General features: G+C 40.1%; 1 protein-coding gene across 4 annotated transcripts in view; it reads right to left on the bottom strand.

The window, feature by feature from the left end:
* The window catches only part of HPSE2 (heparanase 2 (inactive)), a 638,895-nt gene that overhangs the window by 158,889 nt on the left and 466,316 nt on the right, over positions 1-13,690 (bottom strand). For all 4 annotated transcript variants that reach the window (XM_084754662.1, XM_084754660.1, XM_084754659.1 and 1 more), the window contains one exon: positions 115-208. In XM_084754662.1, the coding sequence (XP_084610788.1) occupies positions 115-208 (94 nt within the window). The remainder of the gene's footprint in view (positions 1-114; positions 209-13,690) is intronic.

Raw genomic sequence — 13,690 nt, 5'->3', positions numbered from 1 at the left:
CTAGACTCCTTCCCCACTGTGGTGGTTCCCACAGCGCTAAATTCCAGCTGAAACCCTACGACCTTCTCCTTGTCTTTGTTCCAAACACATCAGCTCACAGATAATTTTACTCACTTTCTGAATTTTCCTAATCTGGTCCGAGAGTGTATCTAACAGACGAGTTTTCAGGAAGTCCATCACCTTGACCACCCGGCCGTCAATGTAGCAACTGGAATAAAAATAAAATAAGAGTCAGATACAGTTTTGAACAGGGGACTAGACATACACTTCTTGCAGCAGAAGGCTCTGCTTTGAGGGGTAGACTGGCCCTGAGCTTCATCTCCTGATAGTTTTGGCTTCTTGATACTTTTAAAGCACATGATACATCTTGTACCCTCTCCATTTCCAATTCCAGTCTTGCTCAGGTAAAAACCCATTTCTTACTTTCTGGGAAACGATAGAAAGTTCATAATCTAAACTGAGCAATAGAGAAAAACTTACTTTTTCCTCTTGGGAAAGGGCTTAGCCTTCAATCTCATGCTGTCTCTATCTTTACCTTAAAGCAATAAAGGCATGGGAGAGTCTCAAAGGAATCCCCAAACATTTGCTAAGTTTCCACTTTTAAATAAGAAAATAAACAACAGAGGAAAATTCTGATGCAGCGCAGTAAGAGTCTCAAGTGTTTCCAGAAAGCTCGCTTCCCTAGCAACGTTCATTACAGCTGAACTCCCCTCTCCTTCACTGGGCTGAATGAGTGAGTGAATAAATGAACAAACAAATGCACAGAACTTCACAAATCAGTCCAAAAGCTCTCTCCTCAAACAGCAGGGCTGCTGCTCGTTGTCTTGCTTTCAGTCTGGTTTTCATTAGAAGCTTACGGGAGTCATCAAGCTGCACTGACACTACACTGTGAACATTTGACCAAAACAGGCCGCCCCCTCTTACGGGCTCCTCTTTTCTGAGCAGACAGGCTCCGGGTCAGAGGGCCTTCGTTATCTCCAACCTCTCCTTACTCCTATCTTTGCAAAATCGGAATGAAATAAAAATTTAAATGCTTATGATTCCTAGATGCTAGCCTAATCTACTAAAGTCTCACTGGTTGATAACTAGCAATAGATTTTCTTCCACTTGAAATAAAATATCTATCCATTAGTACATAGAGAGCTATATGAAAATTCTTCTTAATGTTAAATCTCCATGCCAACACATGCCATATTGGATGGTCAAGTTTAAAAATCTTTTCTTATAAACAGGTGCTCTAGTTGAAGCAAGGAAAGGGGGCAGGTCTTACTCAACCTCCTGTTGGCCTCTCTCACCACTATAAGACATCCCAAAGAACCTAATGTTTAAATCACTGATATGTTAAAAAGCATGTGATTTTGGAGATAGACATCTGAATTCAGATTCCTGACTTGCATTTGCTACTTCTATTATCCCAGATGTTTTCCTGGTCTCTACAGACCTCAGTTTTAGCATATTTAAATTTTTAAAAATCTATCTTCTCTCTCCCCCCTCTCATCCATCCATCTATCTATTTATCTACCTACCTATCTATCTACTAACCCACCTACCTACCTGCCTACCTATCATCTATCTAGTTTTTGTTTGTTTGTTTTTTGAGACAAAGACTCATTTTGTAGTCTCGGCTGGCCTGGAACTCACTATGTAGCTCAGGCTGGCCTTGAACTATGGCATTCCTCCTGTTTAGCTTAGTAGGTTCTGGAATTTTAGAAGTGTGCCATCATGCTCGGTAGTTCTCTTATCAATTACAGAGAGGTGGCATATATGTTCCTTGGAGCTAAGTTCAAGTCAAGGAGGTAATGGACCTTAAGTGCCTGGCACACAGCAGGCACACAAAAGATTCCTTGTTTTCGCGTCTTAAGGTAGAAGTGCTGTCAGAGGATACATACTTAAATGTCCTATATGGTTACTCACATAATGGAACACAACAATAATACGACACTTCAACTCATCTCTGGCTCAAAGGTTAAACTAAGGTTCAACAAACATTTATTATGTATAACATAGCTTCAATTATGGCTACTGCCTTAACAGGTCTTCCATCCTTTTCTTGCTCATATTTCATTATTACCATCTCTAATTTTTTAACAAGTTGAGCTAGATAGTACATACATGAAAAGTGGGCATAGTGGGACAGAATGATGAAATTAAAGCATATCTGTGCAACGCACAGCTCTAATGCACACCTGAAGAAACAAATACTTACATGGTGACCAGTCCTATGACAAACAGTAAACTATAATTATTCTTAGTATTCAAGGAAGCATATTCCAGTTTCCCCTTTTCTCTACATTAATTTCACAGCAACTATGATAACAATCAGTGTTTATGGTTTTTGCTGCCAACACATATAGTTTAATAGTTATTGAGGTAAAGATGACAGATATAATTTTTCAGTATGTATGATTCTCCCCAAATATTTAGACTAAACCATCTGATCTATGGTCTCTTCATTCTTTTCTTCTTTTCTTTTATTCCTTATTCAAGTTACATAGAACTTAGAGGTAAAAAACCCTAGTTCAATATGCTTCACCACTTACTACCCATGTAATTTTGGATCCCTACTGCCCTTTTCCAAGTTGGCCTAAAAAGTAATGGATTTAATTATAACATTTTAATACACATATATCTGTATTTCTCTTTCTATAAAACATGTTTAAAAACTCAAGCCTAGAGGCAGAAAGATAGCTCAGTGGGTAAAGGTGATTGCCACAAAAGCCCGAGGATCTGTTCAACCTGTGAGACTTACCTCTGACTTTAACATGTGTGTGTTTTCCTCCTCCCCCTCTCTCTGTATATGTGTATATGTCTCTGTCTGTCTGTTTGTCTGTCTGATACACATACACACTCACACATACACAATAAATGAAATAGTAAAAAAATACAGTAAAAATTCAAGCCTGTAATATTTTTATAAGGTTGCTACGGTGAACAAATAAAGAAAAATACTGGCCACAGAGCCTAGCACATAAAAGCTATCCAATAACCAAATATACTCTGTTAGGCTACTTAAAGGCTCAAGGTAGCAGAAACTTGACTGAAAGGTTGTGCTTTGGGGTTGCCGGGAATCTCTGTCCAGAGGAGGAATTGCTCATCCACTGTGAGGTTTGGGGGAGCAAAGTATGTAGCAATAAAGACAGACTCCGGATTCCTTGCAGATGGGAGCAGACAGAAATATGTTCCATGTTACTGTTTGCTCAGTGACTGACATTCTATTTTTCTGGACTCAGAAGTAGTACAATTCTCCCCTTCTTTCAGCACAGAGGAAGGGGCTCCTTAACTTAACTTAAGCCTTTTAGAGCCCACTATTGACCCCATTTTTAACCTAACAAGCTGGATTCAATTATTCTCAGTTGTTCCTTGGCTACTCCTGAAGACTGAATTTGGACTGAAGCAGGAGGAATTGCTGGCAGAGAAACCAGCAGACAAAGTTACCTTGATGCTGTGGGTTAACACGTGAACTGGTTCCAGACAAGGGAGGATACAGAAGAAGCACAAGTGAGAGGCTGCAATGAAAGCACCATAAGATTCCTTGGCGGGAGACACCAAGGCATGGGGCCAACGATCACCATGAGCTCAAGAGACAGGATGGTTCGGAGAGCATGATGCTGAGGACAGTTAGGCATTAGAGCTGGGCCACAGCTTGTCAAGGGAAAGGAAAGATGCAGTTTGATATATCAAACATAAGCAGAATATCAAGAAGAAAATATATACCAGGTACTTAGAGATAGAGGAAAACGGAGATGAGCAATGTTGACCTGGGGGTCTTCTGCAGCTTAGAAGTCATGGGTGAAACTATGGCCATAGAGGAAGTTTACAAGCAAATAAGAGAAGGTCAGAGATGTCAGGGACCCTTTAAAGTGCTTCTCAAGTATGGCCCTGGGCATTGCTTGTACCTTTGACCCAACTAAGGGGCCCATGTCCCTGCACTAAGCAAACAGCATCTTTCTAAGAAACCCAGTCTGAGTCCAATTTGTATTTAGATGTCAAAGGAGCCCTCATATTGGACTGAGAATTTAAGTAATTTTCATTTGCAACTTAAGCTCATTTTTTTGTCTCAAACTATTGGAACAGGAACTTTGGTTTAGGATCATGTTGAAGTGGGGGGAAAGGGATCAGTTAACAATACTGCATGAACTGGATAAACCCTAAAGCCTCCTTTATTATATTTTATTTTCTAAATTTAGACAGGATCTCACTATAATCAAGTCTAGCCTGGAACAATTCATTATATATCACAAGCTGGCTTCAGCTCACAAATAGGCCTCCTACCTCAGTCTATCTGAGGAAGCCCTGCTTTTGAGAGAACTTTGGTGCCAATAGTACCTCTCCACATTCAATAGATATAGACCCAATATAGCACGCAGATAAAGGTATAAAGGAAGGAAAGCAGTATATGCTCACCATTTAGTAAAAATAAACTCCTCATCATGCTAATGAAGGCTATCTATTTATTTATGTACTTATTGCATACCTTAGTGCAGCCCCAGCTCCAATGATACCGATTGCTAACAAAAACTGGGTAAAAGGAAGCCAGGTTAAATCACTTCTTTTTTTTTTTCTAGTGATTTTGGTGCAACTCTCTTCTTTTCTGACCTTTGCCCTGAGAAGATAAGGGTGATTCTTAGCTGCCTACTAATTTCCACAGGAGATAATTGCCACACAGGATTCTGAAGACAGATAAATAAAAAGGAGAAAAATTGCTGGTGGGAGACCAAAGAAATTCTTCAATTACAGAAGCTCTAGAAACTTCTCTATAACTCTGTAAAAGGAACTGTTATTTGTCTGTTTCAATTGTTGTGTGGGAGGCTTACTGCCTCCTTCTGCTGACCTAGGCCTAGTCCTGGAGGCTTCTAGCCTCTGTAAGATCTAATCTAGGCCTAGAATGTTTCCAGCCTCTGAGACTCACTGCTTAATAAGTTCACTCTTTCTTGTTCTTACTGAGCTCTGAGATGGCTGCTTCAACTCAGCTGTTTTGGCTCAAACTCCTCTTCCAGCTGACTTATTCAATCTGGCTTCTCTCTCAGCCTCTGAAATGCTGTCTGACCTCAAACTAACTCCAGCAATATTTTCTAATCTTCTGGATCCTTCTCATTCTCTGCCTTGTTCGGTCTTCACCTGTGTTTAACTTGTTCTCTCATTCAACCTCTCTGTAACACTCTAACGGTAAACCCGCCTCCTCTCTCCTCATTCTCTGCGTTGCTCCCTTCTACCTTCCCTTTCCTCTCTCTTCTTGTGAGAGTTGGGCTTATCCTATTCTGTCAAATCATCTCTGATTCATCACTTTTTATATCACAGAATTAGACATAACTTTAAATATATATAATATATTTCATCTTAGTTTTAAAGTACTGTCTTGTTTTTATTATAAGCGAAATATATGCAAGTTAAAAAACAAACACAAACAAAATAGAAGTATCAAATGAGGAGCCACTTGTAAGACCAACACTTAGTATCACTGTTCACATTTTGATGAATATCCTTCCAGAGTTTTTCATAGTCACTGCACAGGAAATTTCCTACAATATATTAAGTAAAATCTATTCTATATCCCATTGTACTAACATATAAATTTAAGCGTGCCCAACTAAGACACTCAAGTCTTCTTGATATTGGTCAAGATATTGGTCAAAGCATCCTACTTTGATTTTCACTCCATCCTGAGCATGTGTAGGTGCCCTGCCATCAGCTGCAGCTCCAGCGTCTTCCCACCTATCCCCCCAGTCCTCAAGATTCGGTTTTAGGGTTGCGCTACAATTAGCCACTTACGCCCATTAGCTTCTTAAACCAGTTAATGAGGAGAGCTTGTTGGCCCCAGGGGCAGCTGGTTTTGTTTACCTGGCCCTTTACTTCAGAGGAAAAACCTTTGGCCCTTATTATCTGACCCCTTCTTTTATTTCAGGTAATTACATTAGGGCTGGCTTCCCAATGCTCAGGAATTTCCGGACCTTCCCCGCCCCCCCCCTGCCTGCTGCTTTCAAGGAGGAGGGGCGGTCTACTCAGAATTTTAACACCCGCCTGCTGACTGAACAGGTAATTCCATAACACTGAAGCCTTATCCTCGAAGGGGTTGGGGGTGCAGGGAAGAGAAGCTTAAAAAATCATTAGAACACCCTGCTGACCTGTAAAACCTAGTCTGACACCTCAAAGCCAAGCAGTGGCGAAAGCTGATTGGAGACTCAATTAAGCAGTATAGAATGTGCTGGCCCCTCCAACGGGCCTCACTCTGGGCTCATGCTGGGCTGCTGCTGTTTGCACTTGCCATAGGGTTTGATTCTGAGGGGGCATCATTCTTCATTTTCTCTGCAGTGGGTCAAACCTTCTATCTTGTGTTTAAAATTACTTGGGGCAGTAAAGCTCGACTGAAGTACTACTGCAAAGAAAGATTCTAGACAATACAAATGCTTTTGAGCTTTCTTAAACTTGTTTGAGTAATTCCATGCGTAAGTTCCCTAGTAGACCAAAATATTACAGTTAATTTGAAAGATTTTGTACTGTGAAAAATATATAGCAAACTAGTGTAAACAAAGGCTTGGCTTATGGACATCCCCCAGCACACAATGGATACTAAAGGATACTCTACAAAATATTGAGTGACTGACTGTGTGGTTCAGTTCACAGTGAGCCAGGTTATAGAACTGGGACTAAAGTGTCTTAGGGCTAAGCACCCCATTCCTAATCTGTCCCTTTCAGTTAACTCTGCAGATTTTGGATCCTGAGCCTGAAGTGTAGTGTTTCCCCCATGTATCCAGAATTGTCTGTGGAGAGACACTATCTTGGCAGAAGCTCAAACAGCTGGACCTTGATCGCAGCAGTGCTGGGGAGAGTCTGCAGGAAGCTAAAAAAGGAATGGGTGGGAAAATCCTACATACTACAGCCATGGGAGTGGGCTCTGAAGAGGCCTCCTCCAGGGATTTGTGGGGGCTATAACAGGCAATGGTACTAAACTCAGGGCAAGGAGGGGGGAGGAAGAAATGCATCCAGGTGTTTATGTCTGAAAATTGATTGTGGGGCCATTATTGCAATGAGATCAAATGTACAAAATGTAAAATTAGGCTCAAAATAAGTATTTATATAGAATGATAAAATAAATAACAACAAGCTCCTAGAAACTTGAAAATCTTTCTTCTTTTGGTTTCTTTCCCTACCTCTTCCCTATTTCCTCTAGTTTTCATTTTCCTACCCTTGAGGCAATTTAACAGAAATGTATACATAGAAATATTTCCTGCTAGCACCATTTAGACAATCTAACAATTTAGGCAATCAACAACTCCTAGCAGTCAAAACAACAACAACAACAACAACAACAACAACAACAAAAACCAATTCCAGAAAGGGTCAAACGTGGTAAACTTAAGTGGGGCATCAACAAGAGGAATGCAGAGCTTAAGATGTCAAAACATACTACCCACATGCACTGTTTTTTAAAAGTCTTTATTCCACAGAATTTGATATATGTATGCAATGAAATATGATTATTACCTTGTGTCAGGTCTTTCATGCTGCAATACCAACCTGCTAGCTACTAGTGCAATAGTGGCACAACTGTTATAGGTGTTGAAATGGCTAGAAAAGCATAAGGAAGAGACTTTAAGATGTAGGTGTATGCAAGAACTTTCAGAACAGGAAGTAACTCTAGGAACTAATCAGATTACATAAAAGTAAAAAGATTCTTCACAATGAAGGAAATGATCATGAGAGTGAGGGGACAGCCTAGAATGAGAAAACACTTCCCTAGCTGTTCCTCAAACAGGGGCATACTATGCTGAATGCAAAGAACTAGGTGAGGCTGAGATAGAAACAGTTGGTAAAGCAGCTATAAGCCTGAGTGCCTGAATTTGGATCCACAGCACCCTACAACCACCTGAGTATAGTAGTATATGTCTGTAATACCAGTGCAGTAGAGAAAGAGCCAGGAGAACCCCTGAGGTGTACTGCCTAGCCAGTCTTGTTAATTTGGTGAGCTCCAGATCAGGGAGAAATCTTGTCCCAAAAGATAAGGGGGAGAGGGACAGAGGAGAACACTGTGACAATTCTGGCTTCCACAGGCATTCAGATACAGCACACACAGAATAAATGGACACTAACTATAGAAACTAAACACTACCTTTCCCCTGAAAAACCTTCCAATCAACAAATGGACTGATGAACTGAGTTTGCAATTCTTGAATCAAGAAACACAAATGACCAGTAAATATTTTTTAAAGTAGTTAATATCCTCTTAGCATTAAGAAATGCCAATGAAAACTACTTTGAGATTCTATCTTAGCACAGTAGGAATGGCTAACATCAAGAAAACAAAAGACAACAATGCTAGGGAGGATGTGGGGTAAGAGGAATCTATTTGTTACTGAGAAGTTTAATTGGGTACAGTCACTAATGAAATCATTACACAGGTTCTTCCAAAATTTAAATTAAAGAAATTACATGACACAGTTTTACTGAAATATGAAATATGCACCATGCAACAGATATAATATGAAGAAGTTTATTATATGAGCATGGGAGAGCAGGGAAGTAGGAGGGGCACCCCAGAGAGAAAGAAAGACGTAGAGACAGCAAGAGGGGAAAAGAAAACAAGAGAGGAAGAGAGAGAGAGAGAGAGAGAGAGAGAGAGAGAGAGAGAGAGAGAGAGAGAGAAATGAAATGGGCTTGTCCTTTTATATACACCTGGGCAGGGGGGACACCCAGTGGCAAGCAGGTAATGATGCCAATGATATCATAGGTTGCTAGGCAGATTGGGGCAGTGTGCTAACATTTACCACTCCTAGGCATATGGTGGAAAGACCCCAAGTCGTGCTATAGAGATGCTTGTACACTCATGTTTACTGCTGTACTATTTATAGTGCCAAGAAATAGGTCCAGCTTAGATGAATAGATCAGGAAAACATGGTATATATCCATAGTAAAATTTTATTCAGTTATAAAGAAAAATGAAATCAGGATATTTACCAATAAGCAAAATAAGCCAGACTCATAAAGACAAGTACTGTATTTTAATTTGTATGTATGCACTTGTGATTAGCTGTGTGTGTGTATGAGAGAGAGGAGTGTGTATGTGTGTGTATGCACATGTGTGTATAAATGTCATGTAAATAGAAAGACAACCATTAGAAGAGAAAAAGAAGATCTAGTTAGAAGGAAGGGGAAGTGGAGTACAAGTGATGTGAAAGCTGAGGCTCACAGAAAGGAAGGAAATCAACAGGAGGCCATTAGGCAGAACACAGGAGAGAGGTTGGGAAGACAACAGGAACCAAGCATTATTCAAGTGCCATACTGAAACCCATTACGTTGTATGCCAACTTAAAAAATGAAAACAAACCACAAAACAAAACAAGAACCAAAGTTGAATGAAAATAAGCATATATGTAATCTCTCCGTTTTCATGTAGTTTTATATAAATTAAACCTATGTGGTTTGTACAATTTTTCAAGCATGCAAGCGACATATAGTTTATGGGTTCTGATGCACATAGTAAACATTGAAATGTGCACTAGAAGCATGTAATCTGAAATTATTCAGTTATATGTCTTGGAAAAATATGAGGCTAGGTTGGGAAACAAGTACATTTCACTTTTATACTTAAATGCTTTGTTTCACCTAAAATATGAGCAAAATAAAAATAGCAGTGAAACTTATCAATTATGAATTGTAGATATGTATAAGAATTTATATCTAATTCTACTTCTATTTTTTATTTTGCTAAGAGTACTGTCACAGGAAATTTTATGTAGTTAAATTATCCATTTTCCTCAGGAAGAGAGTCAATAATTATTCCTCTCTGAGAAAATGTGCACACAAAGACTTTTTAAAATAAAGAACATAAACAAAAATATCCTGGTCCCAATAAATAGAAGCTATTCAGGAAAACAGGTCCACTTATAAAGGCAAAAGAGAATGGACAAGAGATGCCACGAGTGTTGGTGTTCTCTTTGGGAGACTACTGGGACTAAAGCTCACTGAATTTATGAAGCTATGAGCAGGAAGAGCAGTTTTCATTCAGTTAAAATGTAGCTGTATCGTTTCTGAGACTAAACTGCTTTACTGCTATTGATTTCTTTCCAGCCCCAGGTGGGTCCTTGTGTAATTGTCTGAGTGAAGCCATGCTCTGGTGGGCAACCAATGGGCAGGTTGGTCAACAGGCGAATGGTTACGGCTGTTGAGGAGGAAGGGAGTGATCCTGGAGAATTTCTTGGCAGCTTTTCACTGCAAATTAACTAAGTTTAAAAGGTGTAAAGTTGATGCCTGAGATTTCTTTTTTTCTTTTTTCTTTTTTTTAACTTGTGGTGTTTCTACCTTAGAACTGGAAGGGCCTATATGACTTCAAGGGTCTTCACATCTACAAGACATGCAGATCCTGAGATAAAATTGTTGGTTTGTTATAAAACTAAGCTTTCTCCCAATACATGTAGAGTAAACTTCTAAGTCCTATGTCTACACCTAGCCCACCACCATTAAAAGGGCAGGTGCCAATAGGTATTGTAGTTGCCCTTGGCAACACGGAGGCAGTCACTGACATTAGATATGTCTCTGCATTTCTCTTATGCCCGTGTACTACGGGTGAGGTTCCAGAGCCTGAAGATACTGGCACTTTGTGCTTCCTTATAACGACTAGTAGTTCAGCCAAAGACCCCTTAACAATGCTGCTAGAGGCCTCAGACTCTTTGCACAAATAGCCCCCTCTCTTCTGTCCACACACAACCCACTGTGCTTGATAAGCACCTTTTCGCATGTAGTTTCATTGATTCTTAGAACTCCCCAAATGAGAGCCTCTTCTTCAGACCACTGCAGAGTTTCTCTTCTGAAATGCAAGGTAAGGATAAGATGGGCTGGCACTTGAGGCTGGGGCTCAACTCAGGACCCCCACCTTGAATTGAGAACACGTGACATTGCTTGGCCCCTCCTCACCAGACATAGAATCTGCTGATTCTGTGAGTCTGTCTGGCACAGACAGTATGTTCTAGAACAAGAATCAGTAGCATGAGATGAAATGTAGGAGAAGCAGTGGAGGGGTTGGGAAATGATTATATGCTGCAAAGGAGCAAAGGGAAAAGAAATGGTGGCAGCATGGTGGAAGTCGGAGGGATGAAGTCTCAAAGGATTCTGGTCTAGAAGAACAAAGCAGTTTTCCAAATCTCCATTTTATCAGAATTGCCTAGGATGACTTTCAACTTTATTTAGTTTCAGTTTGCAAATAGTAAATAGATTGACATGGCTCAGAGATCAAAATAACCGTTAGTTATTTGAATTCTGTTACAAACAAAGCTGAACCAAGTTACATTGTGTGATGCACTGCATGCCTAAGGGAACTGGGTTTCAGATGAGTTCTCAACCAAGTAGCTCCAGGTAAGTCTGCTAGTGTCTTGGGCTTTAGGAAATGTGAAGAAATGACAGTAGGTGTAGCATGTTCCAAAAGCACATACATAGAACACTTCCCAAGACAGACAACTACACTGAATGAGGATGAATTAAAGTTTCACAAATGTATTTGCTTTCTCAGGTTTTAATTATTTAACAAAGTATATAATAAATTGTCTTACAATATACTTTGAAGAAACAAACAGTCTAGCTACAATATCGTCTTGTTTGGTAGCTAGGGACTCAGAGAGATTTGGATGTTCAGCATCTAGAACATGATAGAACAGAGTGGCAGCTGATTTTGACTGGCAGCTTGGCAGGATCTACAGTCTCCTAGGAGACGGACCTGTGAGCTCGTGTGTGAGGGAGGTCAGGGTCAGTGTGGGTGGCGACACTCCATGGGGTGGGGCCTTGAGAGCAGCGGCAGCAGCCATCATTCCCAGCTTCCCAAATCACAGCCCTGTCACTGTGCTTCCAACTGTGAACCAAAGTAGACCTTTCTTTCCTTAAGTGGCCTTAAAAACTTTAGAAAATCTTATTCTTACGTGTGTGTATGATATGTGTATGTGCATGATGTGTGTCTGTGGGCGGGCTTGTGTTGTATGTAATGTGGAGGTAGGAGAACAACTCGCAGGAGGTGGCTTTCTTCTTCCATGTCTACACGAGGATCACACTGCTGTCACCAGGCTTGCGTGGCGCACTCTTTGCACACTGAACCTTCTCTCCAGTTTTTTAGGTTGCTTTTGTCAGATGTTTTGTTGCAGCAATGAGAAACCAAAATCAAACAACCTGAACATAAACAGTATAGCTCAGTGAATATACTACCTTGTTTAAATTAGTCCTAACTATGCCTAGGGAGACTGTATAGGCTGAAAAATAAATCTATAAAGATTTTTAAAAAATCAAAAAGGAAAAACCTGATGGGATTAAGATAGAATGTGACAGAGCAGGTGGAGTTCTGAGATAAAGTTATTTGACATTTGTGGAGGAAGGGAGACAACATAAGCTATCAAAGATAAACTGTCCCGAGGCAGCGTGATGGTTAACATTCCAAGAACAATGAAGTACGGTCTGAGCATATGGGAAACAGAGCATTCAGCAATCGTTACAAAGGTGTACTATGGACCAAGTATCTAAGATACTGGAGACGCAAGTAGTGAATAGGACACTTTCTTTATTTCTGTATAGCTTACATTCTGGAAAGATTAAAATAGTGAATTGTTTTATATTAGAAATAAATACAATGAAGAAAAATATAAAGGAGGACAAAGGCATAACATAGGGGCCGGCTGTACGGCTCAGTTGGTAGAGCGTTTACCTTGCAAAAATCCTTCAAACCCACATAAAAATGGCAGGAGTGGTGTTCATGTTTGTGCCACATGTTCCTGATCACTGGGGTAGGGGAGACAGCGTGGTACCTGGGTTTTTCTGACCTGTCCAGATAGCCTGATTGTGAGCTCCAGGCCAATGAGAAATTCAATCTCAAAGGAAGTAGAGGGTGCCTGTAAGGAAAGCACCCAAGTTCCTAGAAATTTAGGGAGACGTGTCTTTGGGAAAGGGAAAAGTAAATGCAAAGATTTAAGGAGTGGAAACAAGTGTCACTGGAGGGTTTCTAGGAACAGGATGGAGATCAGATAGAGCTGGGTAAGGTGGGAGGATGGCAGCAGAAGAGGTCAGGAAGTCAGTTAGCATACAGCTCTCATAGCTGCTTTAGGGACATCACAGGTAGGTTTAGTTTTAGTTGGATTAAAGATACTGAATGATTTTGAGGGAAGTAATAATATGACCAACCTAAGTGATCACTGAAATGGGAGCAAATGGGCCAGGTAGCAATCGATTACAGTAGAGGGATGAAGAATTAAAATTATTTGAATTTTGATTGTGGTGGTGGAAATCACCAAAAATGTTTGGACTCTGGACCTCTTTTAAAGGTACAACTTGTAAGATTTGATGATGGCTTACCAAATGGTAGGATAGGAGAAAGTTCTGCACAAAGAGAAAACAAATGAAACTGTAATTAGTGACTAAGAACACAAAGAGCAAGAAACCAAAAAGCTGACTGTAGTCAACACATAACTTTAGATATTAACAAAACAGCAATAAAAACAAGCTAGCTGAATGGAATAAGAAACAAAATCTATCTTTGTGTTGCCTATTAGAAACCTATCTTATCTTTAAAGATAGGTACCACCTTAATGTGAAAAGATGGGAAAAATATTCCAAAGCAATCCTATCAGGGAACAAGCAGGTTTCACTATCCTGGTGTCTGTCTAAATAGCCTTCAAACTAAGACTAATGGGAAGAAATGAAGACAAGTACTTCATCTTATTAA

The sequence above is a fragment of the Acomys minous genome (assembly GCF_964271855.1).
Source record: "Acomys minous genome assembly, chromosome: 2".
In the NCBI taxonomy this organism is placed as follows: Eukaryota; Metazoa; Chordata; class Mammalia; order Rodentia; family Muridae; genus Acomys; species Acomys minous.
The sequence above is the reverse complement of the archived record's forward strand: the minus strand, read 5'-3'. Positions and strand labels throughout refer to the sequence as shown.